The sequence below is a fragment of the Lactuca sativa genome, chromosome 3 (genome assembly GCF_002870075.4).
Source record: "Lactuca sativa cultivar Salinas chromosome 3, Lsat_Salinas_v11, whole genome shotgun sequence".
NCBI classification, from domain to species: Eukaryota; Viridiplantae; Streptophyta; class Magnoliopsida; order Asterales; family Asteraceae; genus Lactuca; species Lactuca sativa.
In genome coordinates this window covers 26,472,876-26,486,690 of record NC_056625.2, presented here as the reverse complement: position 1 = coordinate 26,486,690, position 13,815 = coordinate 26,472,876, and the positions used below count along the sequence as shown (strand labels likewise).

Below are 13,815 nucleotides of genomic sequence, written 5' to 3'. Positions count from 1 at the left end.
ATTAATGTTGCTAATATTGGCTAAGAAACTTCACATAGTGTGTCAAAACATGCATATATTGCAATTTGATCATCTACTTGGAGATATTCAGAGGTCATCAACTTTCCATCCATTTTTAGCATATTACATAACTTCACGATAAATGTCATTTTATGCATCTTTTCTATTAGTTTTTAGTAGTTTTTTGTATTGTATTTTATGCATTCATGTCCGTATTAGTGTAATAATGGTTAGCCTATGTTTTTCGCTAGATTTTCCGTATTATTCATATTTTTATGTCGTTGTTAGGTACTTCAAAGACGACTAGTATTCTAGAAGCAGTTTGGATGCATTTTTGGAACTTAGGGGCTTTTTGATGCACCGTCAGACTGAGTTGAATGCTTGGACTCGGTCAAAAATCTCCGGTCTGTGCGTTTGTTTTTTCTACTACAATCTTGGACTTGGTCCAAAATGTTGATTCGATCCTCGTTTTTGTGCTGATTCAGTCCAAAGGAAAAACATGGCTGACTGGAGCAGAATGAAGAAAAAGACACGCTTTACCCTCGATGCTCCTTCAATCTCCCACATCGCTCCTCCTCCAGAAGTGGTATGATTTTTCCTATTTTTACCTAATCGATAGGTTAGGAATGCTTGTCTCTCTGTAAAATTGATTATTTGAAATCGATTTCTTCATATGCTTGAAATCGATTCATCAATTCTTTGAAATCGATTTTTCAATGTGCTTAAACTAAAACTCAAGACCCAAGTTTTGTTTTTCTCTATGAATCGGGATTTCATGGAGTGAATTAGCGATGGAAAATAAACGAATCCTGATTCATAAAAAGAGAGATGTAGATCTTTAAGTAAGTAGAAACACAAGAACAATGGAAATTGCGTGTAGAATCGATGATTTGGGGAGAGAGAAACGATAAGGATAATAGTAGATATTTGGGTGTTGGGTCTGCTGGAATCAAAGACATGATTTTGGTGTCACATGTGCGCCTTCAAGTCTTTTACCAAGATTTTTCTTTAGTTTAACACTTTAATGATTATAAGCCTTTTATATTTTAGACTATCTATATGGAAATTACGTTTGGTTTAATTGGATCGAAATGTGAAATATTGATTGAATTAATGATCTCAGTTTCATATTTTTACGAATCAAATTGATTAAATTGTTTAATTGTTATATTTCTTAATAACACATCATCTAATAACTTGATCTTGATCTCTGTAATTTATTCTAATATAATTTTACTAATAAATAAAATATTATAAAAAAAATTTGTTTGAATGTAATATAGTAATTTTACACAGTCAATTAGATTTAAAATCAAACAACAAGTTTCAGTCAGAAAATAACTTAGTCAAAGTTTCTAATCTAGTCAACTTCTAAACCAGTCAACTCTAACCTAGTTAACAACTATCAAACGATCCCTTAATGGATCTAAAACACTCGAGGATGCTGGAAGCTAAATTAAAGTAACTAAATCTGAAGTTTTCGGGTCCGAATCATGCATTTTTGCAATCACATGATCACAACAAAGTTACATGATTGTGTTTTCATCCCAATTTTTTTTGGACCATATAAAATACCATTTGAGGACCTTGATCAAGAAACACGATCACCTATGCCAAAATACAATCATGTTTATGATCGTGTTTTGGTCTCGAAGATTTCCAGAGCCTTAAAATCGATTTTTTTTATCACTTTAAAAGAGTTACACGATCCTAATATGCCATTACACAATCATGTGTGCCTCTTACACAATCGTGTATTGACCCAAAATTCTCAAAATGTTGATATACTTCATTAAACGATGTCCAAACACAGTATTCTGAATTTTTAGTATTTTTCACGAACACGTTTTTGGGAAACGCGACCCTATCCACCTTAGAATCCTTATTTGACTCTGCCAACTCCCTATAGATACCCTTATTACTTCTAGATCAAGACAAATTGCTACATAGTCTATCCAGACGAATATTAAAAGATTCTCGGCCGTTTTTGACGTTTTCTGACAATCTACAAAGATCTGAAGATTGCGACTCAACCAATTAGTTTAGTTTATTCATTTTTGCTTTACGGTCTTATTTTTATTGTTTAAATATATTTAGCTATGTCTAGCTAAAAACCCTAGTTCTCAGTTCTACAAAGACTTTGACTTTTATGTGATTAATCATTAGATTTGATTTTTAATTTGTGTTTTTATTTATTAGTTTCAATTTTGTGCTCCATAAATGTTTTATTTTTAATTTTCATTATACTGATTACATGATTAGATTAAGTCAATGTAGTTAATAAGTTGTTAAAATATGTAATTGTTTTAATCAATTGGTAATAAGTAATAAGTATCAGGTTAGTTCTGCATTGGGTTTTAATTTTGATATAAACTGAAAATCATATATTTTTACACTTTCGAGCTTGTGAGAAGTATTGAATATTATTTGGAGTTTTACACAGATCATAATATTGTTTTTCTGATTTATATAAGAACTTATTTTAATTAAGTTAGTAGAAAGTTAAAATTAACTTAAATAGCTTGTTTTGGTTAATTAATTTGGTAAAAGAGAATTTGCTAGAGCTTATTAGTAGTTTTTAGTACCAACTTAGATAAAACGCATTTTAAACAAACATATATGGATTAATTACATAATTTGGAGAGTCGTAGAAGAACTGAAACACTTTTTATATACTGTGTGGATGTAGGTATGAATGTAGACCAATGATTTTAATTATTTAAATAAAATGATTTTACCTATATTATTAAGTTAAAGAAAATAAAATAATCACATAAATCTCATTGTAGGAGTATTTTAGTCAATTAAGATAGATTTAAAAAAAATGATTTTAAGGGATAATTGATTTTTCTTCATTTTAAAAAGATGATTTCATGGGATAATGTTTTACTTCATTCAAACATTTTGAAAGAATATACAGTGAGTATGGTGTGCATTCTGAAAGATTATGTTTATAATATGATATCAAAATTTTCTTAATGCACAAAATCCATTCAACTTTTTTATTTTTCATAAAAAATCAATTCTTGAAAGAATGTAGTTCACAAAATCCATATCTTGAACTAATAATATACCAAATATTTACATTGTATAAACTTGATATAAAAAATATTTTTGAAGAATAACAACATTCTGAAAGAATAACAAAAACAATTCTTAAAGAAAATGCGACATTCTCAAACATGTGATCGATCTTTGATTCATTCTTCAAGCTATTCCTATAAGGCTTGCTTAAGATGCTTGAATGTTGATAAAACTTATGAACCAATTCAAGAGATTGGTAAAGGATATGGTAGCAATAATCCACAATTGATTTGCCAAATATTTTGTATTGTTGTTTGTGAACAATCTACATATTCAACATATAAATAGTTAACTAAAATTCGATCAGAGTGCAACATTAAGATTCTTAAAAAAATCAATCAGAATGCATTACTTATTAGTAATACCAGTTAAGCATAACCATTTGATTATACCCATTACTATATTTGTAACCAAAATATTATATAAATCTAAAAAAATTACTAATGTTATTGAATAAAATAAAAATATACAACAATAGATTTGATTAAACACAAAAAGTTCACATATCTCACAAATTAACAAGTGAATAAGCTCAACACATAACTACAATATAATCAATAAACTAAAGAATTGGTAAAACAACAAACAAAAAGAAAAAAACAAATATTATTTTTTTGTTTATGCATTGTTGATCTAATAGCAAAAACATCCACAAACAATAGCAAAGAAAAAAAAAACAAAAACTTTGCTTTGGTTACAAATAATTTGTTGCGGAAAACAGAAGTGAATCATGAACCAAAGGGATAAGCAAAGCGATCTTTTTATTCTTTTATGTTTGTCGGTCCATAAAAACCAAACTAATTTTTTGTTATTCCATTTAGACCACACGTATAAAAAAACATTTTAATAATTTTAGAAATCGACTTTACAATCTATTTTAGAATTGGAATTGGAAGCGTGAACCATCGATGTTAGAAACTAACATTACACATTTGATTTTACCTCTTAGGTTGGGATACCATCATCGCCAGTGAAGGGGTCCGACACCGGAAAAATGAAGTTAAGGGTGGGAGCCGGTGGAGGGATGGCGGTAAAGAGGGTTGCTGAATTTTTTGGTGGACGATTGAATAGAGTGTGTTATGCGGCCGCTGATTCTAGGCGAAAGAGGGGGTGGTGGAGTTGAGGTTGACATCTTCTATGTTTTATTTAATTTACCTAAATTAAAGGGTTTGATAATTTAATTATTTAATATCAAAACTAATTAATAGTTAAGATTACAATTTTACCCTTGTCTATGTTTTGAAAATGATTGGTCCACATTTAATTCTTACGTCCACACATTAGTTGTTCATCCACATATGAACCTAGCTCATATATATATATATATATATATATATATATATATATATATATATATATATATATATATATATATATATATGGGAAAAGTGAATGTATCCTTATATAAGTTTAGCTACCCATTCCTTATGTCCGACGTCATTTAAGTTAATATACCCAACCTTTTTCTTCCTCGTACTTGCATCTATCAATTGAGACACCAACATCCTCTAATCGGTAGTGAAGTTTATCAAGCCCAATCAAATCTTCATCTTTAGCTGTTCTTCGGTATCTCGTATCCACCACTACCAATTTCGCCGAAAACTTTGTCTGAAGAGTATGTTGGAGTTGAGGGGATCGTTGGGGATTTGAGTTAACATCCGGTTATTCGATCGTCCAACATGTATTTCGACCCCACAAACATATTTTCGATTTATTTCTCGGGTTCAAGGAGTTACAGTCATCCATCGCTCTAATGAGTTCGCCCTCCACCTGATTTCATGCCTCACCCCACTTAACGAATCCAACTCAACGAAAAGGTGGTGATAAAATCCACTTATTGCTAACCTACCCAATTGTGTATTTTGCTCAGGTACAACACTTTACACATTTGAATGGGCTAGAAGGGAAGAACATAAGGTTTTCACATAAGGTGCATGATGAAATGTCCGAGATAAAGTCAATATTCTGATTAAAGGTTGTTGAAATGTACATGAGGGCATACATGAGTAATTATTTACATAGTAAGAAGGTTCAAATCCTTGAGTAATAAGTGGTTTTACTGTTTCCATTGTTACCCTTGTTCTTTTCATCCTTTTTTCCTCCAAGAAAACCAAAGGTGCATCATAAACTAAACTCAATTTATGTTATTATTTTTTTTAATGGTTACATCCCAAGTTTCATTTTAGCTTATGGGGTCCATCTGGTTTATTATGAAAGAATTAACTATAAGTTTATGTGTTGTTGTGAATAAACATGGTCCATAGACCTTGGAATTTTTAAGTAATTCAAGCTTGTTAAGAGCACACAACTTAGCCATAATGTTGCCAACTTCAGATTTGCTCTTCCTACACCTACTTCAGTCTTGGGACTTCCTATTGGACAACATATTAGTCGCAGGTACAGTAAAATAGTTTTACATTTCAAAATTTGAACAAAGTTGACATGAAATTCTACAATTTACTTTTGTTTATTTGTGTTTTATAACTTTCATTTCTTTCTGTTACAAAGTTATGCTTTTTTATGTCAACGCATCATCATGCTATGAAAAATCAACCCAAATCTATTAGTGAAATCTGGCATTCTTATAATTGGGTAGAGTTTTAATAGTATAATGTTGAAATAGGAAAGAATAAAAATAGGATGCTATAATAAAAAATCAATGAAAGTACATTGCTATTTTATGTAGTTAAACCTATAAATTTTGATCTCAAAATGCATATACATCAAGGAATGTTTCTTTGTTATCAATCAATTTTTTTGTTTTGTATATGAGCCTTTAGGTGCATCTCACCCATAATATTATATTGTTTTAGTTTCTTATATTTAAGGCAAGTAAATAATTAGTTATAATATTATATTGTTTTAGTTTCTTATATTTAATTAAGGTGTTGATGGATAATTTAAATTATTTGATGATTATGTGTTACATGAAGAACCATAGGGACTTACTTCGAATTACCCTGTCTGCTTCAAAGTTTACATACACTTAGGTTTACGGCTAGTTTAAAGAGTGTTTGCCCATCACAAAGAATCCAAAAAACATGATCAGCAACATCACTGAGGTTGAATTCGATTTTTTGGGACAAAGGCAAAATCGTCCAATAAAAGGAATACTTGAAGAATTGAAAGAATTATATAAACTTTAAAAAAAGAGTTGGGCTTTAGTATAGTAATTAAACCATGTATATGTTGACAAAAAGTATATAAAACATGTATTGTTTTTGTGGATTAAGTTGAAATAACATCTAAAATAGCAATGTACTTATCATTTTTCAATCAAAATTAAGGATGCACTTATACTTTTAATAATTATACGACCATACTTGTAAAAGTTTCATTTTTAACACAAAATGACGCATGCTTTTGTTTTTAACCCACTACTACAATATAGTTCATTCTTAACCTAAAATAACAACATACTTTTTGTTTTTTACCCATAATTCCAACAAAGTTACATTTTTAACTCTAATGACAACATACTTTCGTTTTTAACCCACAATTGTAGTATAGTTTCATGCTAATTTTGTGAAACATTTGACGCGATGCTAGTCAATCCTCTTGGAGATTAAAAAAAGACAAAAATCTAAATTGCAAAATAAAAGGAAAAATCCAAAAACTCTATTTTAAATATTATTTTCATTATTTAATTTATCCAAAAAATAAATAAATAAATAAATAAAATCATCGTTTTTTTACGAAATATAAGTGAAATATTCTAATAGAATGTTACACTATAAATAATCAAATCGAATTTTTAGAACATTAGAATACTCTAATATTGTACTAAAATTGATAGATATGTTAAAATATTATAATATTCTAATTGAATTATTAGATTTGTTAGAATATTATAATATTCTATTAGAATTTTTTTTTGAATATTTATAGTTTAATATTCTACTATAATATTCTAAAATTCTATTAGAATATTTCACGTATATTTTGAAATAAACGGTAATTTTTTTATTTCTTTTTTAATTTTAATTTTTTTTGGATAAAATAAATGAAGAGAATAATATTTATTTATTTTTTCAAAAATTTTCATTTACTTTGCATTTTAAAAATATGTATTTTTTTATTTTCAAAAGAAATGGTTAGGTTTGCGTCCCCATGTCTCAGAAAATATAATGGTCTCACATGAACCTAACCTCATATATATATATATATATATATATATATATATATATATATATATATATATATATATATATATATATATATATATATATGACAAAACTTCAAAAATGGTCCTTGTGGTTTTCGAAAATATCAAGTTTAGTCCCTAAGTTTAAAAAACCTTACAGATGGTCCCTGTGGTTTCAAAACTTTTTACATTTGGTCCTTCCGGCTAACTCCGTTACTATTTAGCCGTTAAGTCAGGGGCATTTTTGTCATTTTACTACATAGGGACCATTTATGAGGTTTTTAATTACTTTTTTTTAAATAAATAAATAAATAATATTTAATATGGAAGGGGTCCCACCCAATCTCTCTCTCTCTCTCTCTCTCTCTCTCTAAATCGATCAAAGGAAGCAGCGAGGCTTCTCTCTTTCGTTGTCAGATACATGAAAGGGTAACGGCCATGAAGAAGAAGCAAGAACATCGATGTTAACAATCTCCAGACCAAGACCTCGATCTCTCATTCCGACACTGGGTCTTGATCGAATCCAAAAAACTATGGCACATAGTCGGCCCCGCCATTTTCAGCCGCATAGCCTCCTACTCCATGTTTATGATCACCCAAGCCTTCGCCGGACATCTCGGCGATCTTGAGCTCACCGCCATCGCCATTGGCACCAGTGTCATCGTCGGCTTCAACTTCGGCCTTTTGGTAATTAAACACCCAAAGATTTTTACCCTTTTTCGAAATATTTGAGTACTTTCTATTTGTTTCTTTGCTTCTAAATCTTTTCATGTGGGATCGATCCAGTTAGGAATGGCGAGTGCTTTGGAGACGTTATGCAGACAAGCATATGGAGCTAAAAACTATCGAATGTTAGGAGTGTATCTACAAGCATAATCGTACCTGAAATCATTGGTCAAAACCACATACGAAATCAAGCTATCAAACATGAAATCAAAGCTCGGGTCATCGTTCAACATATCGGGGCTCGGGTTGCCGATGAAGATTTTGGAGCTAGGGTTTTATAGGGAAGATAGCGGCCTTAAATCGTTGGTCTGGAAATTCTAACTCGCCGGATCTGAAAAACCTAACTCGTCGCTGCCCTTCGTCTTCTATAGAACGTCGACGCCAAATCGATTGGGGTTTCCCTAATTCGCCAAATCATTGGTCTGCGTCGGACTTCAGGTGCGAGGGAGAAATATGGAGATAGACGAAGGCTGAGAAAGATAGATAAAGACGAGGCTCGTCGGGGAGAGAGAGAGAGAGAGAGAGAGAGAGAGAGAGAGAGAGAGAGAGAGAGAGAGATAGAGAGAGATAGAGAAAGAAAGAGAGAGAGAGAGAGAGAGAGAGAGAGAGAGAGAGAGAGAGAAAGAGATGGAGGAGGCGATTTAACCCAATAGCTCGTTCGGATCGTTGTGTTAGTATGGCCAGAAAAAAAGAGATACGGTGTGAGTGTCATCGTTGGCATTGAGATCGTTTCCTGGTTTTTCTTCATTATTTTTGGAGATGGAGAGCTTTGAGGGGTGGCTATTGGCAACAACAGTGAAACATAGAGATGAAAACTAGAAGATCTGGAGAGAGAGAGAGAGAGAGAGGTGAGACCCTTTAATATTAAATAATTATATTTTTTCTTTTTAAAAAAAATAACGTAAAACTTCATAAATGGTCCCTATGGAAGTAAATGACAGAATTGCCCTTCACTTAACGGCCAAAAGCTAACGGAGTTAGCGAAAAGGACCAAATGTAAAAAGTTTTGAAACCACAGGGACCATCTGTGAGGTTTTTTGAACTTAGGGACTAAACTTGATATTTTTGAAAACCACAGGGTCCATTTTTGAAGTTTTGTATATATATATATATATATATATATATATATATATATATATATATATATATATATATATATATATATATATATATATATATATATATAGAGAGAGAGAGAGAGAGAGTTATGTTCAAATGTTTTCACTATCTATTATATGCATGTATGACTGATTCTAGACCAATCATTTTAGTTATTTTAAGAAAGTAATTAATGCATATTAAATGCTGAAGATGTAATTATTATTCATTATATCTTTAACATGTAATATGCATTAATTATTTTCTTAAAATAACTAAAATGATTGGTCCAGAATCAGTCATACATGCACACAATAGATAGTAAAAACAAAATAACCTAACCCTCTATATATATATATATATATATATATATATATATATATATATATATATATATATATATATATATATATATATATATATATATATATATATATATATATATATATAATATTCCCAGTCCTTGGGCTCTCAATTCAAAGCAAGAAGCGAAGCCCAGCCCATAACCATACATCTGCATTCTGAAATTTATAAACTTGAAAATGAAAAAGTTAACGAACATAAACATATATAGGGGAAAAAATAAGAACAGACAAAACCTTACCTTATTTTAGCAATGCCAAGATTGGAACTTTAATAACACACATTTTTAAAACAATGTGTCAACACAGTAAGGGTTGAATGTTAAGCTAAAATTTTGCATTCAAGAGGTAGAAATTAATCAAAATACTTAACAAACTCTTTAGCGACAACACGTAGTCCCTAAATCTATGCCTTTTGCTATGAGTGTGGTCGTTAATAGAGTCTTTTCTTGTAGTGACCACAATCTAAAACGAATCAGTAATCAAGGTTTTGAAAACCGGATTGGAGATCGAACCGGTCATCTTACTGGTTCGATGATTCAATTGGTCCAACCGGTTGGACCGGTCTCAAAAACCGGAAAAACCGGATGATGTCATAATTATATTTAATTATATAAAAAATACAAAAAAAATAATAAATATTTTTTAAAATTTCCGGTTTTGACCGGTTTTACTGGTTCGACTGGTTTTTACCGGTTTTCAACGGTTCACACGAATACCGGTTTTTTGGCCTTTAAGAACCGGATCCGAGACCGGTTCCCGGTTGAACTAGTCGAACCGGCCGGTCCGGTCCGGTTCCAAAACATGGTCAGTAATCCCATATCGGTACATCGCTGTCACTTTCGGTATTTAGACCGTCCAATGTAATGTTTGAAACTTGATACTTATTTCTTTATGGAATTCCATTTTCTGCCCCTCAACTCATTTGATAGGCTCACATCACAGAACTAACCAACCACTCTGAGAATACCAAAGAGTTTCTAATCCAATGATATCAGGTGCTATACTTCAAGAGAAATGTATTATTGATTTCTTAAAATATTTTTATATAGAATGAGTTAAATTTGGTTGATATTGCCAAATTCCTAAAAACTAAAATTTGGGAGAAATTTAAAATTGGAGGTTTAAATGGACGAGTTTGGCGACGACATGTGGGTAATCAGAAGTTTCGGACAATCGAGAGGTTTTCAAGAAAATAAAATAGGCTCCTATATGTCTTTCTAGCCCCGAATACTTCTAACCGATAAAAAATTACATTCGTTTTTAAGTTGGGCCTCTTTTGGCCCGTCTGTCTTTCTGTCGGGTCGGGTCTTCTCTGCACCAAATTGGTAAACTTGAGTTTGGTTTGTTTTTGTGGGTCTTTGGATTGAAGAAGAGCTCTGCATGTAGACACTTTGAAGTGAATTTTTTGATTATTGAAAATGGATGGATCATACATTTGGATTATTGTTTTTGGATTAAAGAACATGTACTTTTCTATTTACTTGTTTACAAATTAGCATATTATAAATTTCACCGAAAATTAAAAAAAAAAAAAAAAACTGTTTTCAATTTTAGGCTGAAACTTATTTTACCTTTAAACTTTAAAGCGACTAAAAAAGTCAACAAATGGGAAGGTTTTGACCTCAAATTATGTTGATGGTTCCTAAATTTTATTTCACAAATAGTTTCTCCAATGACCGTACATTAATGACATTACCTTCGCCAAACCATGTATCTTAAACCAACAAATGCCTACGTCATCATCTTTCTCCCCTCACACCACCAACACCCACATCCAAAATATCATCAAAATTTAAATAGGCCGGAATTTTTTTATCTCCGGCCAAGTTTCCGACCAATCTGGCCTTTGGGAAATGTCGACAACCCCCACGAATGCCCCACCGCCTACAATACCATACACATCTCCTCCTATTACAGTCATCCTAACCATTATTCTCCTCCTCTTTTTCTTCATAGGTTTTTTCTCTATATACTTCTGTAGGTGCTTCATGCAAAACCTATTTTACACGTGGCATCGCCAGAGTCCCTCCAGGGCCCCTAGGGTCCCTGGAACGGACAGTGCTGCCCCTGGACTTGACCCTTCCATCATAAAAACTTTCCCAACGTTTCAATATTCGAGTGTCAAAGAATATCGACGTGAGAATTATGGATTAGAATGCGCGATATGTTTATGTGAGTTCAAGGATGAAAACGTGCTCAGGCTTCTAACCAAATGTTGTCATGTATTCCATCAAGAATGCATCGACCTGTGGCTCGGGTCACATAAATCCTGCCCATGTTGCCGGTCTAGTCTCGACACGCCTATCAACTCGCCGGAAAAATCTCCGGTTTCACTGGATAGTGGACGTGGTATGAATGAGGTTCGAGAAAATGGTTCGAATGGTGATTCTGTTAGTATCGATATTAGAGATACCAATGAGATCAATGATGAAAGCAAGATGGAGAAGCATGTGGTTATTAAAGTTAATGAGGATAGAGAAGGAGAACGAATACAGAAGACAACAACAGAAGGGTTCGGGAGGTCCAAGTCCACCGGGCATTCAATTGTTAAAAAAAACAATGGATGTGAAAATGATGAAAGATTTACGTTAAGATTGCCTCAAGATGTGCAAGCTAAACTTATTCCGAGGCATAATTGGACAAGAAGTTGTACAGAATTTGGTGAATACAAAAGCAAAACTTCGTCTAGCAATGCTGGTTTCGGAGAGGTAACTCTAGATAGAGATGAACGCAAGGCCTAGGATAGGATACCAGATACCAATTACCAAACCAACATGTATCGGTAATTTTTTTGGTTTTAGAATTCGTTAGATTGTATATTACTATGCGAGAGCAACTTCATATGTTTAACATTGTAAATTTGGTAGGAAAGTATGTATATTTAGATGAGATGATCCTTCTATATGTAAACACTTTTAGATTATATCAAAGAATTCAAATCATTTTTACATGTACAAATAGACAAATACTTCGATGAATGCTGATCACAAAGACATGGGACACCATTTTTTGTAAGATTTGTTTGTGTAGTCTATATAGTTAATTGTATTTTAAAGTTTGGGAGGTCTTAATCACATTTTTTTTTTGAAACGGAAACAGATCTTAATCAGAATTAGATTATGATTTCTTTTTTCTTCTATAATAAATATATCCCTTTAATAAAATACAAATTACAATTTAAACAATTTAATACCAAAGTTTATGATATCCACAAGTAGAAAAGCTGTTTCCGATGGATTTCGGCGCTAGTTACCGACTGATAGTGACCGAATTTGATTTGACCAACGTTGACTATATTGTCGACCGAATACAAAGGGATAGAAAAGTAATACTAAATAAAAGTTTATTTTTTAAAAAATTCCGTAGCAATTCTACAGAATTTCATTCTGTCCGTATTGAAATTATAAACATAATATCCACTACTAGAAAAGCTATTTCCGACGATTTCTGTAACTAATTACCTGATTAAAGACAGAATTTGACTTGACCAACAATGACCATATTAACGACGGAATACTGTCATAATTTTGCTCTTCTAATCCGTTGGTAGATTAGGATTTCATTTTCGTCGCTGTTTTCTGCCCAGACATAACTATAAATTACAAAAAGCATTAACATATACTGAAATGAGTTTTCGCCATTTTTTAACAAAAATAGTAAAAATAATTTAACATTATTTATAAAATAACATACAAATTAACTTATTGATAAGCTAAATTGAAATAGTTTTAATAAGTTAAAACTAGCTAGGTTACAAACTAGTTAGACAAATAGAACCTTAGCCACCAAAACTTGTGTGGCTACATGCATGCTCAATACCTCCTCTAAAGTTCCTAGGCAACGAAAATTAGGGGGCAGGATTTCCCACCTATCCTACAACAACGGCATTTATAGCGACGATAGGTCGTTGCTTTTGCCAAATGAAGAAATCTTTGAAATTTTTTAATTACTACATTTTAGTGACAACAGGTTGTCGTGGATTGAAATCAAATTGTGGTAGTGACTAAAGAATAAAAAATGATGCTGGCATAGTACAACGATGATAAAATCGTTTTACTTTTACTTTTTCCTTAGGTTTGTAAGAGCTAATCTTGGGAAGGTGAAAAATCTTTGATATGTTATTCTAAACACATAAAGTGCGAATCAATGGTTCTTTACATAGCACTCTGAACAACAACCTTACATGCATCAGCAACTGTGAACTTAGATATGTTGGGAAGTTACTGCCACTAGCTGTTGTTCCGTGAAAGTACATTAAATATCCAACTGTTTTTTTTTATGGTTTTAAGTTTCATAGTAACATGATGCAAAGGGTAAAACACTGCATAGTTTGTGTACAATTGGTACTCTTAAGATGTAGCATCTCATTTTATCCTCTCCATTTTGGATTTACTGTGG

The 13,815-nt window shown here is 31.8% G+C and overlaps 1 protein-coding gene across 1 annotated transcript; it reads left to right on the top strand.

The window, feature by feature from the left end:
• Positions 1–10,585: 10,585 nt before the first annotated feature.
• Positions 10,586–12,390, top strand: LOC111884169 (RING-H2 finger protein ATL29). Its single transcript, XM_023880492.3, has one exon. The coding sequence runs from the start codon at positions 11,271–11,273 to the stop codon at positions 12,156–12,158; it is 888 nt and encodes a 295-aa protein (XP_023736260.1). The 5' UTR covers positions 10,586–11,270; the 3' UTR covers positions 12,159–12,390.
• Positions 12,391–13,815: the final 1,425 nt, after the last annotated feature.

Bases quoted from the DNA above. Each gene is read 5' to 3' on its own strand.
- LOC111884169 (XM_023880492.3), top strand. From the start codon at position 11,271: ATGTCGACAACCCCCACGAATGCCCCACCGCCTACAATACCATACACA.